The following is a 17,102-nucleotide window of genomic DNA, read 5'->3' as shown; positions in this document are numbered from 1 at the left end:
ACATTCCTGATACATTAGAACAATAAACAAAAAAACTGGTTTGCCAGCCCTAGTTTGAAAACAAAAAAACTCTGAGCATGTGCAGTTTTGCATTTTAAAACTCACTTAAAGCATAGCGCCATCTTGACTACTGGGATTTTGGGGTACTTTTGGGATCTACAGGGGCAAACGCCAGCCATCGAGATGTAGCATGAGCCTATTTGAATAGCCCACCTTCTATTCATGTTGAAGTGTGGTAGAATGTTGGGGGACTGGATTTTGCATGGCTCCTCTCTTTTATTTGCATAAACCTCATCCTGAGGTCATGCGACGGTGACATGAACCTCATCCTGAGGTCATGCGACGGTGACATGAACCTCATCCTGAGGTCATGCGACGTGTGGGGTCGTGTGACAGTTTTTATATATGTGTGCATGTTTGTTTTTTTAATGAGCTGTGGTTTTTATATAGTTCCAACAGTGTCTGCTGTGCTCTATAGACACACTTTAAAAAAGGGAGAAAGACAGACAGGCAGGCAGGCAAGCAGGCAGGCAGGCAGGAAGGAGAGAGAAGTAGGTCTGTGCCCCACAGAGCTTACACTCTATACTAACTTTAGACAGGGGGAAAAGATGAAAAACCAGCAAGGCCCATCCCATCACCTTCAGTGCAGCTGTTTGTTCTGGCCAGAAAAAAATGGAGGGGGGGCCTGCGTGCGAGTGACTAATTAAGTCTCTGTAATGCCGGGGAGGTTGGTGCTATTTTTGACCTGGGGAACAGCTGCATCGATGTGTACAGAGACCTGATGGGGACCACAGTGTGGGGCAGTTAATTGCTAAAATGAAAGATCCGAAAGCCCACCTGAAGCCATGTCTTGTAACTGGGAGCTCCTGCCAACCCATACCTCCTACCAGAAAAGGAGGGGGCAGGGGCATCTTATGGATACTTAATGATGGGGGGGGGGAAGCACTTTGCATGTGAACAGAGGAACTCTTAATTATCTTAATTCTCTTTTTTGATGGGTGGGATAGGGCCCGAGACCTAGCAGTGGAAAAGATAACTCCAAATCAATAAACACACACACAATCTTCTGGAGGTAGGTGCTTGGCCTTCTCTTGTGGTACAGTCACATCAAACCTGGTGTCCTCAAGATGGGTCACACTACAGCTCCCATCAACCCCAGCTAACTGGTGGGAATTGTAGTCCAACCCATTTGGAGGGAACCAGGTAGGGGAAGGGCTTGCATTGTCCTTTCCACTCCATATCGCAGAGGGGGAAAATGGATCCTGGTGCTTCCCAGCATGCACAGAGTGCGATTCATGCTAAACAGCCAAGAAATAGCCCAAATACAGATGGGTTTAAGAGAAGGGACCAAAAGCTTTAAAAAAAAGTGAAGCTGTGAACCAAAAGCTGTTCACTGGTACTGTTTTTAAAATGAAGCATTAATCAAAAGAGCTTTCCCAACACAAAGATGTCTTAACCCCCAGTTCATGTATTATTCTGGAGTTGGGAGCTAGGGCAGAAACCTACAACTTATAACAAAACCCTCCTCCAGTTTATTCAGAATACATATTTCAGCACCAAAATATACATGGCATTTATCCTAGGGTGCAATCAGGGCTCCTTAAATGTCCCAACTCTTCAAGGACACAGGAAAAAGTACAGAATGGTTTACTTAATTTATTATTTATTTTATTTGTGGCATTTATATATACCACTGAATATAATAAAATGTCAGAATATAACTGTGGAATTTCACTTCCTCAACATCTTTGCTTGCTTTTAAGTTTCTAGCCCTTATGATTGCAAAGATACGTAGCGAAATCTCAGAAGGCAGAGGCGTTTGCTGGATAAGATTTCTCAGGTCCCAAGTGACTCCTTGCCCCTCCCCGTGGCAAACAGAAATGGAGTTAAATTCCTGCAAAATCGGCTGAATTTGTATAATTTATTCAGGGCACAGAATCCTGCTTCCCTGGCAGAATTCCCACCCCCACACACACAGCTCGGTGTGAAAAGTGCCATAATTTTGCTGGCAGATTTGGAGTAATGGACGAATTTCTCTAGACTTCTGGAGCTAGAAGAGCCTTGTGCAAACTGCATTGAGAGATCCCTGCGGAACTTGGAATCACCCCAGCTGGCACCCAGCAGTGTGTGTGTGGGGGGGAACTGTTCTCCCTTTTGTTACGAATTGCTTTGCATGCAGGCCTGATCAAAGCCAAAGACATTTGGCAGGGCCTTTTAGAAAGCTTTCTTGGCTGCAGTGCATTGTGGGACTCCATCCAGCATCTGTAAGCCCACCTCTCTCTTTGGCAAGCATCCTTGTTAATCTGGGGAAAAATAAAAGGTCTCTCTCCGTCTCTCAACCTTTATGCCAAGGTTGGGACCAGGCATTTAATGGTGACAAGGCTTCACCTTGCACCAGAAATCTATAAATACGGGTTGTCTGATATGTTTACATCAGACTTGCAAACTGCCTGGTCACCTATGGCGAGGACTAGTAATCTCTAGGCGACCAGGTATGGGTGCTTTCCAATCAGGTTGTTTTTTTTAAGGCAGGGGTGCAGAACCTCAGGCCCAGGGGCCAAATCCAGCCCTCTGAGGTTCCCCAGATGGCTATGGCCCTTTCCCCTCACCCGGGACCACCAATAGTTCATTGGTTTTGCAGCAGTTTTTCCCCATTCTAAAAGGTTGATTTGCCTCTCCTAAGGCTTAGTTATTGGCAGTAAGAGCTTTCAGCTAAAATTTGCTGGTATATTGGCCCCACCCACCATGGGAATGCAGCCCCAGAGAGCGGCTCTGAAATGGAATTTGGCCCTCAAACTGAAAGAGGTTTAACACCTCTGTTTTAATGGTGCAAAGGACTGTCCACGTATGCCCCGGGATGATTTGTGAGAACTGACTGTACCACGTCAAACTGCGTGCGGGGGGGGGCTTTTTTGCAGGGACACTGTTGCACTCCCACATTCCCCCTAGAAATCAAAGGCCACAATAGAATGGCTTGGGCTAAAAGTATCTTTCTCTCTGGTGTGTTAGATCAGGGGTGGGGAACTTCTGAACCTCCAGTAGCACGTGGACTACAGGTCCCATCATCCCTGACCATGCTGGCTGGGGCTCATGGGAGTTGGAGTCCAACAATATCTGGAGTGCCACAGGTCCCTGCCTCTGTGCTAGATGTTTACTTGTGGCTATTAAAAAATAAAATAGGGGCACGTTCAAATTTGTTCTTCCTCACCTGACATCTGAAGTGATGGAGCCAACCCTGTGAGGCTCCCAGTACGTCCAATTAAAAGGGTCAGGTAGCAGGTGAGGAGAAAGAACTCCTTCTGCCAGCCAGAGTAAACAATACACACTAGACAGAGAAAATAGTCTGAAGAAGTATAAAGTAGCTTCCCATTTAAATCAGCCCTTTATTTGGAACAAGAGGACTGGAATCTTACTTGATATGTACAGGGGAAAAAATGTCATGATGAGCTAGGATTTTTTGTGAATTTATTTGCAAGGCTGCTTTATGTTCAAGTTATTTCATTAAAAAAAATTCAAAAAAATTCATGCTTTTATTTTTAACTAACAAAAAGTAAGGTGCCCACATTCTTGGCAATCATCCAAGGCCTTCTCATTTCTTGGCTGGGAGTGGTGGGAGCAGGTAAACCTTCTTCTTGAGCAGTTTGGATAATTTGTTCTAGGATCAGGTTGCAAACTTATGCCCACTTACCTGGCAGCATAAGCCCCATCAGATTTACTTCTGAATAGACATGTCCAATGACTGTCCAACAAAATAATATTTTACTTTACTGAGCAAGTAAAATAGAAAGGTCCTTCCTTTCTTTTAAAGGAAGCCAATGGCTGGTTGTGGTTCTTTGCTGGTGATGGGATAGCACTTTGCACATGTTCAGAGACACTGCCTTCTTTATTTACATGTTCCGGAGCTAAGCCACATTGAAAGGATTCAACCAGCTCAAGGAGGTTCACCCTGAATCATGTAGTGCAGGGGTGGAAACCCTGTTGGACTCCAATCCCATCACCCTGAACTTTTGCCATGCATGGGGTGATGGGAGTTTGAGTCCAACGACACCTGGAAGATACCTGGTTCCCCACCCCTCACATCACATCTGAGTCCAGCCACAAACATTGCATTAATGCTACTGCTCTGTGTTCCACCCTGCCCACCCCAAAAGGCTTCCTGTTCTGTTTAGCCTCATATTTATATTATTGCTTAGAGATCTAATCAAATGTCTGTCTTTCCTTGTACTTTTCCTCTGGTCATTGGGGTGACTGGCTGCTGGGGCTGGCCTGTTCCAGAGCACACTTCAAGCCGGGTAAGTCATCTTGGCAGAGCAACAAGTAACTGGTTATGATCAAAGGGGGGGGGGTGCGTGCGCATGCTTTGGGTAATTCCTTCTCAAGGCAACTCAGATTCCAGGGAACATCAGACACTGATCCCAGATCAGGCCCTCAGTCCACGTAGCTCAATATTGTCAACACTGACTGGCAGCAGTGGCTCTCCAAGGCTTCAGGCAGAGGTCTTTTTCAGCCCTATCTGGTCATGCCAGTGATCACACTTGGCACTATGTCTGCAAAACCTATGCTCTGCCAATGAGCTATGGTCCTCCCCCCCACAAATAAAATACATTTCCAGTCCACATGATTCTGACTCAAGGGCTCATTTAAATAAAAACATAGGAAGCTGTCTTATACAGAGTCAGATAATTGGTCCATGTAGAACAGTATTGGGAGCAGGTCTCTGCAGTTCAGACAGGAGCCTTTTCCAGCCCCACCTGGAAATGCAGAGGACTGAACCTGGAACCTGCATGCAAAACAGGTGCTCAGCCAATGAGCTACAACCCAACTGAATTCGGCAACCTGTACAAATTAGCTAGCATCGTTTTGCATGACTTCTCCTTGCTTTGTATAATTCTGCAATGTGCAGTGTATTTTGAAATTTTTTTTGCTGAATTTTATTACACTTTGTGCAAACAGGAGATTTGCGCAAACTGAGCAGTGATCAAACGGAAGATTTGCACAAATCTCTCCAAATTTGCACCAATTCCTCCAAATTTGCACCAATTTCCTCCATTGACTAAAGCGAGACTGATTCAGTCTACTGAGGAAATTTGTGCAAAGGAAAATTACACAAATTGAACTGGGAATCTGGAACAAGACAAACACAAGCATGTGTTCAACAATTTGGGAATATTTTCAGCTGACACATGCTTGCACTCATGTCTGAGGCTTCAAACAGGGCATTCTCGCATGTTTTGTGAGCAAAACCAAAATTCTCATACATCTATGCATTTGAGTGTGTGTAGTATAATTGGTAAGGGAGTAGAAGCAAAGAGAGCCAGGTTCAAATTCCTGTTTGACATAATGTACCTAACAGGGTTGTTGTGGGAGTAATGTTCCAGGGTGGGGAAGCAAGCCATGTAGATTGCCCTGAGCTCTTTGGAGGAAAAGTGGGAGGTATAAATGCAATAAATAAATTAAATACATGCACATGTTTTCTCAACCTTAAGGCCTAGAAACTTGCTTCTTTTTTAAAATCGAAAAGCAATTATGTAGAGTTATTTAGGTTGCGAATTCCAATCATTAGTTCTAGTCCTTCCCTCTGGAACAACAGGGAACAAATCTGCTCCATCTTCTGCATGACAGCCCTTCAGATATTTGAGGACTGTTATCATGTCTCCCCGTAATCTTCTCTTCTCCAGCCTAAACGTACCCAGCTGTTTCAACTGTTCCTCATAGGACTTGGTTTCCAAACCCCTCACCATCCTGGTCTCTTCTCTAGATACGCTCGAGTTTGTCAATATCCTTCTTAAAATGGGGTGCTACTGTACTCCAAATCTGGCCCAACGAATACAGAATAGAGCAAAACTGTTGCTCCTGTAACCTGGGCACTGTGCTTCTGTTCAGGCAGCCTAAGATTGCATTCACTTTTTTAGCAGCTGCACTGCAGTGCTCATATTCAGCTTGTGATCCACTAAGACTCCTGGGTCCTTCTTTCATGTACCGCTGCCAAGCCAGGTTTCCCGCATCCTATGCTTGTGCCATCCTGATCGCTCTTCTCCACACCAGTTTGTGAAATCCGGAGGCTCAGGAAAACCAAGAGCAGGGTGTGCTAAGTATTTAGGAAACGGCGTGAGAGTTCACGCTGTCTCTGAAGGGAGGGGGCAACTGAGATTCAGAAGAGGAGATTTGGGGCACAGGATGTACAGTAACTTCTTCACACACATGGAATTAACTTATCGAACTTGCTACCATGAGATGTGGTGATGGCCACAGCAAACATAGATGGCTTTATTTTAAAGGGATTTGATAAATTCTTGGAGGGGGAGAAGCTGTCAATAATGACTTCTAGTCATGACTGCTCTATGGCTTGAGTCTCCAACGGTGCCAGTGTACCTATGGAAACCTCCCTTGGCACCCAACAGGCTCCTGATTTTTATTTTATTTCTTATGATGTTGGCATGCTGCGAAGCAAAGTGCTGTCTTCCGGTGCCGTCTTTATTTGGGTTCAAAAGAGAGGTTTTGTGTTTTGGAGCTCAGAGCCCTCCTCTGTCTTGTACTTAAGTTCTTGGGCAAGTTCCTTTGGTCTCACCCATTTGCTGTCTTTGAAATAAGTGTCTTGTGACGGGAGATGCCCACCATGGCAGCCATTTTGTTAGGGCACTCATGAAACTCTCTCAAAATTCCAAATGTACCCACCAATCCAAAAAGGTTGGGGACCCTCTGATCTATGGAGCCTCCAAGTTTAGAGGTAGTCTACTTCTGAATGCAGGTTGCTAGGGAGCAACAGAAGGAGGGGGTATTACCCTTACATCCTGCTTGTGGGCTTCCCCGAAGCATCATATGGGCCTCTATGGGAAACAGGAAGCTGGAGTAGAGAGGCTTTTGGAGTGATCCAGCAGGGCGTCTTTTGCCTCTATGTTTATTCTTTGGCGGGGCAAGGGTGGGAGGAGATAACTCCAAGGGAAAGCTCTTGACAGCCTTGTAGATGATCCCAGTCCGGAATATGAGACTTCCCCCCCCCCTATAAATAAAACAAATTAAAAAGCTTTGAGCAATTGGTAGGTCTTCATTCTTCTTTCTGAATGTGTTGGATTATGTAAGGCCATAAGGTGCCCTGCTGGTCCACACCCAAGGACTCTCCAGTTCAGCATCTCATTTTTCATAGATGTGGTGATTTGCTACTTCTGGTGGAGAAGTGTGCGCGTGCACACAGGACGCAGAGAGATATAATTTTTCTCCCTTTGAATCTGTGCGCAAATGATTCATTACCTGCAAACTGTTACGCGTTCCCAAGGGCTCTTGCCTTCCCAGTGCACACTATGCACCATTATTCTGCATCAGCTCGTTCCGTGAAGTTTCGAGAGACAAGGATGTGTGTGTTCTCTTTCAGTCGAAAATATACTTTAGGGGGGAAAACAAAACCTTTTATTTGTGCCGTTTTCTGGTCAAAGTGAAACCCCCCAGATGCAGTCTCTGAAAGGGAAAGATGAGGTGCCTCAGCATTCATGCATTTGCATTTAAACCTGCTCGATATGGGACACACGACCACCCACCCTGCTTGGAGATGAAAAGTGGGACCTCTTGAATGCAAAGCAGGTCCTCCACCCCTGAGATATAGTCTTTCCCCTAAAGATGAAGTAAGATTCCAGTCCTCATTGTTCTAGATAAAGGGCTAATGGTCCATGAGGGTTTGCAAACAGGCATCGTTGGTGATGCTATAAAAATATGAATTATGTATGTGCTCTGATTTGTAGAACCTCCCCTCATTTATTAAGCTGCCGAGCGATTTTCGAATGCTTTGCACAGGGGTTGTGGGGAGGGGACCATTGGTCTAAATCATAGCTGTCCCTTTCCTGTCACTGCTGTGTCTTCTTCTTCCAGCAATACATCGGTTGAGGCTTTGGAAGTAAACAGCCGGGCTTGCCTTTGATGGGGATTTTCCATTGCTGTCACGCCTCATTATCTCCCCAAAGGGGCAGGACAGAATCCCTTTCAAGTCCAGGGCAGAGCTGCAGTTTTCAACTGTTATTTTAATTTCAGCCACTGTACAAACATTCTCTCTGTGTCAGGCACCGGATCCAAAGGAGCCCGCCTGCTATCTGCTAGAGTTCATTTGCTTAGTGTGCATTGGGGGGGGGGGGGGTTTCATATATAATTTTAATTCTTTTGAAGAGCTGGAATGGGGTAGGAAGTTGATTGCAGAATGTTGTAAATGTGCTCCTCAATTTTACTGATAGATTCATAATTCCCACTTATGGGTTCCATTTAATTTAGAGAATCCACCCCCTGCACCGCCGCTCCTTTTCTTTTTAGAAGAACAGAGGGCGTGTACCCCATGCTTTTTATTTTAAAGAACAAATTAGAATTCTGCCATTCAAATTTTGCTTACAGGTTTGCGTATTTTCTTTTCACTCATTCGTATCATTTGTCCTGGCTCTACCTGTCTAAGGAACAGGGTGGTGGAAGTGAGGTGGGCTGCTAAGGCTGCAACCATATACCCACTTACCTGCGAGTAAGCCTGATTGAACTTGATAGGACTGACATCAACTGAGTAGATATGTACAGGACTGTGCTGTGACACCCTTCTCCTAACTCAGGCTTCCCCAGTCTGGTGTCCTTGAGACACATTGTAGTATAGCACCCATCATTAGCCCTGCTGGCTATGCATTATGGGAGTTGTAGTCCAAGACATCTGGAGGGCATCAGGTTGGGGTGGCTGTCCTAACTGCTGAGAATCTTTTTCTGCCCCCTTTGTGTCTTACGAAACATCAACAGAAATTGCCTGACAATGTCAAGCGTATCTCCACATTCCTGAGGGCTAGAAACTTGTTTTTTGTTTTTTTTAAAAAGGAAGGAAGGAAGCTGACATTCGAAGGATGTTTTGCATTCAGTAACACATTCTTCTGCACTTGTGTGGACTTGCAACATATGCACAGTTAAATATGAGTGTGAAATAGAAATGTCTGTCTGAGTTAGTCAGGGGATCTCCAGGCCAAAAGTCAAAGTGTGGGACATGGGTTGTTTTACAATGTTTATTTGCTGCCCAGTAACAAACCTTCTTTGGGCAGCTTACAGTAAAAGTAATGAACAATAAAATACAAAAATGAAAGAATAAAATCCAATACTGCATAAAACCAGCAACAAAAGATCACATCCGGGCAGCACCCCCACACACACCAAATTCACATATCTCAACACTTTAAAGAATTTAAAGCCTGGGGAAAATTAAAAGATGGTGCCCCCAAAATTGCAAGGTAAGCACCAGGTGACAGGGTTGGCGCCAAGTGTAGCCATGGTCAGGCACCTGCCGAGGGCCCACACCCCAGCAGGGGCCCACTAACCAGAGCCTCTCTGGAGTTGCTCCTCCCGTTCTCCGTTGCAACCTGCTTGTTCGCCTGCCTCTTGCTCTGGCCCAGACAACGGAGGTGGTGAGAAGGAGGCGCAGGAGATGCTGCAGCCTGCTTGCTCCCTGGCTCTCTGCATGTCAAGCAAGCAAGCGGCAGCCATGATGAGGAAGAGGAGGAGGAGCAAGGGCAGCTGGTGACAATGACGGCAAGAAGGGAAACTCACTGAGGGAGGGTGTCTTGCCAAGGGCCCTCCAGAACCTGGAGCCGGCACTGCCAGGGAGTCTCTCTGAGGAGGGCATTCTTTCAGCTGGGATGCCACCACCCAAAAGACCCTTCTCGTAGTAGCCTCCTGCTGTGCTTCTTTTGGCAAGAGCATGTGTGCAGAGGGGCTTCAGAGGATGACCTTAAGATCCAGTGAGGCACATGCGGCAGGAGACAATCCTTCCGGTAGCTTGGCCCCAAGCCATTCAGGTTTTCACAATTAACACCAACACTTTGAATCGGGCCCAGGAAAACAGACTGGGAGCTGACACAAGTGGCAAGAAAGCACTGGCATCATGTGGATTATACAGCAATCCTGAATCCCGAAGCAGAACTTTTCTGCTCTGTTTTGGACCAGATCAGGTTTCTGAACAAGTTTCCACCTCTTGCCGAGACTGTTCCTGTGATTTAACTTGCGCCGTTTTCTCCTTTCCCTGACCCCAAAGAGCAATTCTGCCTCTCCGCCCGAAAGCCTGCAAGATGAGGAACAGCTGGCCAGTGCGGGGGCAAAGCGCAATCAAGATGGGAAAGACGAGGTGGAGCGATATGTAAGTGGCATTTCTGAGCTTAATGAGAGTAAGATTTCCCCGTTTCAGTTTTGTTTGCCACCTTTGCACAGTTTTGTTGAGCCAGAATCATAGGACCTGGCTTTTAGCTACCAAAGTTGAGTCTGCTGGACAGACACAAGTGTGGTGTAGTGGTTAGAGGGTTGGGTGGGGACCGGGGAGATCTGGATTTAAATCCCCACTTGGCCACAAAGCTCTCTGGGTGACCTTGGACTAGTTGCTCTCAGTCAACCTCACAGAGTTGTTGTGAGGATAAAATGGGCCATGTACACCACCCTGAGCTTCATAGAGGACAAGTGTTATAAAAATGTAAGAAATTAAATAAATTTTAAGAAATCTCCTATAAAGCTGCATATCCACGCTGCAGGGATATCTACACCACAAACTCTAAAACTGGTTTATCAGTCATTGCTGCTTTCCAGGAAACCCTGGGAACTCTTGTTCTGTTCTCAGGAGCCTTAAGATCTTGTTTCAGGGAGCCTTGGGATCTTGAACAGAGAGATCTGAACACCCTTAACAATCTACGTTTCCCAGGTGTTTGTGGGGAGGAAACCATGTCAAGTATAAACCTAGCATAGGTTTGTAGTGTAGAGCTACTCTGTGTGAACCAGAGGTGGCTTATCTGTTAGGAACACAGGGTGTTCATTTGGGGTGGCCCTAAGCTAATTGTAGGGTGTGAATACCCCCCACCCCCACACACAAGTTTCTTATCGCCTGGAGGGCATCACATATTAAAGCATATTGAGCAAAAATAATGTTTTGGATTGGACAAAAATGCTTTTGCATTGTGAATAGGAGAGTCTCCCCATCATGGCAGTGACCCAAAGCTTAAATGTGGTGCAGGGGCATATACATATCAGTTCCTTATTCAGGCTGTTCATTCACCTCTGTGTTAAATAAGGAGTTGGGAATTAGGAATAAGGAACCAAAACCCAGCTTCAGCCTCATACATTCCTTCCAGGGTTTTGTTTTTGTTTTGTTTTTTTGCAGGAGAGCGACGGGGAGAAAAGCGATTACAACCTGGTCGTGGATGAGGTACGTGGCAGGTTTGTGGAAAGGTTTTGTCCCGAGCGTCAGGCGAGAGCGATTCCCGATGGACATAGGCTTAAATTATGCAAGAGCGTAAACACGGTAGAGCAATTCTGAATAATTCATGCAGGTTGCAGAGTTCATCCCACCCTGCCCACTTTTGGAGCAGAAGTGCACAAAAAAATGTATTGCACACCGGGCCGCATTCTGGGGTCATTCTGGCCTTTTCATTTGGAGGCCTTGCGGGACAAAAGCAGTCACCTCTTGGCCTGTGAAGCATATTTGCTACCCTCAGAGGGCCACTGAAACAGCACATATTTTTTCATCCCTGAAGTGGCCACCCTGGCTATAGGACAGCACACCTTTGTTGCTGAAGCAACCACTTTGACTACAGGATCACAAGCCATGTAGTGCTTCTTTTGGTACTTTTCCTTATCACAGCCAGCAATGTGGATTTGTTGCAAAAGATTTTGCATCAGAAGATTTTCCCAGATCCCTAACTCAGGGTGTTGAACCTCTTTCAGCTAAGGGTCAAATTCCATTTCAGAGAAGCTCTCAGGGGCCGCGTTCCGGGGGTGGGCAGGGCAAAAGCCCAAAGGAGGTTGGTCCAGAAATGCAGAATACTTTAGAGCTTAGAGCTGTCCCCACCAGTACCTTTAGCATTTCAGCCTTTCAGAATAGCGGGAAAACTATGCAAAAAAGCAACCACCAAATAGATCGGCAGTTGGGGAGTGGAGGGGAAGAGGATATGGCTTTTGGGGGGACCCCAGCAGGCTGGGTTGGGTTCTTTGGCTTGAGGCCCTGCCCCCTTGCCATTGCCAAATAATTCTACAAAATGTAAGCTGGTAATTCTCCTTCTTTCTGCTCCCCTTGCTTCCTTTCATTGCTGCCCAGGACCCCACTTCCGAGCATGGAAGTCCTGCCTGCGCATCCACTGCTAAGCTCCTGTCTAGCCGGAGAGACATCCCCACCAGCCCACCCTCACTGGCTTCCAGTCGGAGCGCCACACCGCTCAAAGGAAAGGAACAGAATCTGGTAAGCTGCAGGGCTGTGCAATATCTGTCTGTCTGTCCAAGTCAAAGCCAGGATAATATTTTATGGTGTGTCAGGAATGAATCTGAGCGTGTGGAGATGTCTGGCAGCTCAGATTCGGAATCAGAATGGGAACAGCCAGAAGAGAGGGAGGCACCCTCCCCAGCGAGCCCAGATACGGAGAGACTTTCTTCCCAGGACCTTGACACGCAGATGGCCCAGCCTGAACGGGTCTCCCACTCCTCCTCCACGAGAACTCAGGTTTCAGAGGAGGAGGAGGGCGAGGGGCGTGACTTGAGGGATGCCAGGGTCCGTGGGGAAACTTAGGGGCAGGGCTCGGACGCTCCGCCAGGCTGGCCACTCGCGGACGCCAGCGTCGGAGGCAGCCACCCCACGGGAGGGGCATCCCTGCCAAGCGGGTCTGGCAGAGAAGTTCTTGCCCAGACTGCTGGCAACGTCTCTAACTTCCGCTTCGTCTCCTCTCTTGATAGTCGTAGGTGCGTGGATTAGCTATTTCATTGCAGTCTGAGGGTTTCCTAGACCCTGCATTTGTAAGGAAGCGAGTCCTTTACTAATAAAGAAGTGTAGCTCGAAGGTGTGTTGATTGCAGAGGGAGAGGACAAGGGAACGTGACATGGTGCCAGTGTGGTATAGTGGGTATAGCATTGGGCTGGGACTGGGGAGATCCAGATTCTAGTCCCCACTCGGCCATGATGCTCTCTGGGTGACTTTGGGCCAGCCCCTGACTCTCAGCCTGACCTACCTCACAGGGTTCTTGTGAGGATAAAACAGAGAGGAGGAGGATCATGTAACCCGCCTTGGGCTCCTTGGAGGAAAGGCAGGATAGAAATACGACAAATAAATAAAAACAAATAAATACTGTGGGTGGAGAGAGAGACCCTAAGAGTGTAGGGAAGAAAAAAAAAGTTCCTTTGTTAATTTATCCCCAAATCCGATATGTTTGATTAAGGCAGGGGTGGGCCACTGAACTGTGGTGGGTGGTCAAATGACCATCCCAGCCTGCCCTCCACAAGCCAAATGGCATCAGCCACGCCCCTGAGGACATTTGATCCCTGGCCGTTGCATCGGGTGGATGATCTGTGGTGGCTGGGAACTGGCTTCCCACAGGATCGGAAATAACTCAGGGATTCCTCTCCCTGCCTTCTCCCCAGGCCCCCAGTCAGTTCCAGGTCAGGGGGCAGGGCTTGAGGAGGTGGGTGGGTGGGGCCCACAGAGGATGCCCAACCCTCTAGATTGGGAGCCTCTGCGGGCCGGAGATTGCCCAAGCATGGACCCAAAGTATACCCAAACAGATAGTAGGGAGAGGACATCTCCTCAATATCCTGGTTGCGGGCTTCCCAGAGGCATTTGGCTCACAGCTATTCACACTACGCTTCATTAACTTGTGGAACTCACTGCCGCAAGATGTGGCTGAGATACTGTTCTTGGTGTCTTTTCAAAGGGGGGATTAGACAAATTCATGGAGGGGGAGAGTTTATCAATGACTACTAGTCATTAGGGCTGTGTGGAACCTCCAGGTTCAGAGTCAGTCTATCTCTAAGTAACAGCCACTGGGGGACAAACAGCAGGGCAGGCGTGTCGCCTTTGTGTCCTTTTGTGGGCTTCTCAGAATCTCCTGGCTCTCCCCTGTTGGAAACAGGATGCTGGGCTCAATGGACCCACCTTGGTCTTCAAAGTACGAAGACAGCTCTTCTTACTTTGGAGATATTAAAAGGGGATGAGGCAAATTAACGAAAGAGAGGTCAAGCAACAGCTAAATGGAACCTCCATCTACAGATGTAGTCTGCCTCAGAGGAGACATTCAGGGTAAGGACCAGTGGGGGCTGGTGGGTCTGATGTCAGTGGGGCAGTGAATCTTCTCTGGGTTTCAGTCAGAACCAGTCAGAACTCTAAAGGAGCTATCCAAGGATAGCTTCTTTGGAGTTCTGACTGGTTCTGATGAAATCTGGAGCAGATCACTGCCCCACTGACATCAGACCCACCAGCCCCCATTGGTAAGGGCTGTTGCATCTGTGCCCCTATTTGTGGGCTTCCTGGAGGCATCTGGTTGGTCAGTGTTGAAACCAGCATGCTAGAGTAGATAGGGGAGTCTTGATCCAACCCCGCAGGGCTCTTCTTACCGTTCTTATGCGTCTGGCAAGAGCTCTTAACCAGGATGGTTAAACGGATCCTTTTCTTAAGAAGAAGGCCCTTCCTTCTTTTTTTATGGGCTGTTGAATTTGAGATGGTTTTCCGCTCCTACTGCTGAAACATTTATTGGAGTTTTGTATTTTACTGGACGGTATGTTGTTGTTTTCAGCTGGTTTTTATTAAATGGTTGATTTTGCTCCATCATTGTGTGTATATCTGCTTCTGCAAGCTCCGTTTTGTCCCTTGTTTATTATCCACACAGATGTGTTCAAAGAGCAGAAGAGAGGATCAAAGGCATAATTCTCTGTAATAAACAGAGGCAAAAATAAAAGTGCATGTCTAAAATGAGAAGGGGAGGATTAAAAATTAAAACAAGAAAAGGCAGAGCTGTGCTTAAATGGACACAATTCTTTTACAAACCTTTACAGCCGAAAAGACAAATTTGGCAATGGTTTTCATTTCTATTTTGTTGATATCAGTTGGTATAACTTCTGGAAACCATCTTGGGGGCGGGGGAGTTTTCCCTTAAAGGTGGTATACAATTGCCATAACTAAATAGGTCCAGTCTGAATGTATGTCTGAAAACCACGCCCTCGTTTCATGCCTCTAGGCTGCCTGTCAAAGTTCTCCGCCTGATGCTTTCCCAGAGACGTTTGCTTGGCCCCTGTTGGGAACATCCAGCAAAGGTGTTCCCTCTGATCTCGCCTTTCTCGGAATGACACAGGGTTGCTATGCACAGCATGGATACCTTCCCCCCCCCCAACAAACATCTGCCCCAGGATTGCATAATTTGTAGCCCAGATGCCTGGGTTCCATTTCCTGATTTGCCTTCTCCTTCTTCCAAATAGCAAACACACACCCCTCTCTTTTCTTCTCTCTCACTTGCCTCTCCCCCTTCCTGCACCCCCTCCTCAAATGCATGGCTAGCTTAGCTCGGTTAATTAGCAGCCCACCCGGGGCTTTGAATTCCTCAGACGATTTTAATGTATAATTAATTGCTATTAGCACAGGCTTGTGGGGCGGAAAGGAGAGTGAGGATGAAGAGGGGGGTGGCAAGGGGGGAGAGGGACTTGCCATAGTGCCATCTGGGCTGGATTGTCTGGGAGAGGGGAGAAGCTCTTCCCAAACACAGGTCATTGATGTGGTGATGATTTTTGTAGCACTTTTTGTTTTGTTTTTCTCTTCCGTTTGGCTGCCTGTATAAATTCCCTTGGCCTCTCCTGCCCTCTCCCCCCACCTCTCTTTTATATGTGTGTGTGTGTGTGTGTGTGTGTGTATAAACACACATACTCACATGCATACAGTTGAACCAAGAGCCATACAAATTCTATTGATTGCCTGGAAATTGCCAAGGTCTCCGATTGAAACATCAGGGTGAGTGGAAAGCTGTGGAAGAGAAGGGTGTATTGATTCTTCTGTCAAACCCCACAGCAGCATGGCGGGACTCCAAGGAAAAGCTTCCCAGGCCCCAGACGGCCTGAGGGGCAGATCCACACACACACATCCCATGCACAGATGGGGGACAATTGGATTAAGATGGACACAATCCCCCAAAGTAGGAACCTGAACCTGGCTGTGCAGCAAAGAGATTGTGGTTCCCTCCCTACAGCAGAAGGGAGACAGGCACAAAGGAGTTGGGGTTGGACATGGGGGGATTTGTCCTGTGTGGTCCTTTGCCATGAATACTCTCCTCTCTCTAAAGAAAAGGTTTTAATCTTGACCTCTGCAGGTCCACTTTTCCCTCCACCCCCCAGGAAAATTGTGTGTGTATAAGAAGCCTTCTGGGTATTCTTAAGCCTGGGAAGGCTGGAGATGGATGATAGGCCTGGGAACCTAGATGGAACCTCCTGGATTACAGCAGTCTACCTTTGAATGCCATCTGCTGTGAGCAAGCATCAGAGGAAGGATGCTTCCTCTGTGCCTTCCTTGTGGGCTTCCTAAAGGCATCGGTTTGGCCACCGTTTGGAGACACAAAACCAGATTAGGTGGACTTTCGGCCGCTGTGGTACAGTGGTTAGAGTGTTGGACTGAGACTCAGGAGTTCCAGGTTCTAGTCCCCACTTGGCCATGAACCTCACTGGGTGGCTTTGGGCCAATCACTAACTCTCAGCCTAGCCTACCTCGCAGGGTTGTTGTGAGGATAAAAATAGAGCGGAGGTGGATCATGTAGACTGCTTTGAGCTCCTTGTAGGAAAACAGGTGGGATATACTATAAATGTAACAAATAAAAGAAATAATAAGCTGGCAGGGCTTTCCGCTTATGACACCCAAAACACTGCACTTGGTCTGTACCTGCTGCAACCATTTAATTTGACACCAGTGGAATTTGTGGTGTGTCTGTCAGGAAAAGTGAGGGATCTTAAATGGAGAATTCTCAACCCCCTCACAGCGGAGGCTGGTGGCTCAGTGCGGCACCAAATCCTCACCTTGGATTATTCCTTTAGAGTTCTGACTGAAACCCAGAGCGGATTCACTGCCCACTGACACTGGAACCTCCAGTCTCCACTGCCTCCTCCCCAAGCTAACAAAATCCCAGGATTCTTTGTGAGGGCAAAGCCCATGGCCGCTATAAAAGCAATACAGGTTCGTAGCAGAGAGCTACCCTGTTGCTATGCTTAAGTTAAACCATGTTTACAGAAAAATTTTCACTGTTGTGAAGAGTCCTCGGGAACTGTAATTATGGACAAGTATTAGAATTATCAGCATCCTAAACAACACTGCTGTTCACGGGGGACCC

General features: G+C 47.1%; 1 protein-coding gene across 3 annotated transcripts in view; it reads left to right on the top strand.

Moving 5' to 3' along the window:
* The window catches only part of TLE2 (TLE family member 2, transcriptional corepressor), a 53,462-nt gene that overhangs the window by 17,656 nt on the left and 18,704 nt on the right, over positions 1-17,102 (top strand). For all 3 annotated transcript variants that reach the window (XM_084826241.1, XM_084826240.1, XM_084826242.1), the window contains exons 8-10: positions 10,034-10,135; positions 11,144-11,188; positions 12,077-12,217. In XM_084826241.1, coding sequence (XP_084682367.1) covers positions 10,034-10,135; positions 11,144-11,188; positions 12,077-12,217 — 288 coding nt within the window. The remainder of the gene's footprint in view (positions 1-10,033; positions 10,136-11,143; positions 11,189-12,076; positions 12,218-17,102) is intronic.

This window comes from Heloderma suspectum, chromosome Z (assembly GCF_057233095.1).
Source record: "Heloderma suspectum isolate Gila_16-S chromosome Z, 16-S_ref, whole genome shotgun sequence".
NCBI classification, from domain to species: Eukaryota; Metazoa; Chordata; class Lepidosauria; order Squamata; family Helodermatidae; genus Heloderma; species Heloderma suspectum.
Note: the sequence above shows the minus strand (reverse complement) of the source record. Positions and strands in the feature narration are given on the sequence as shown.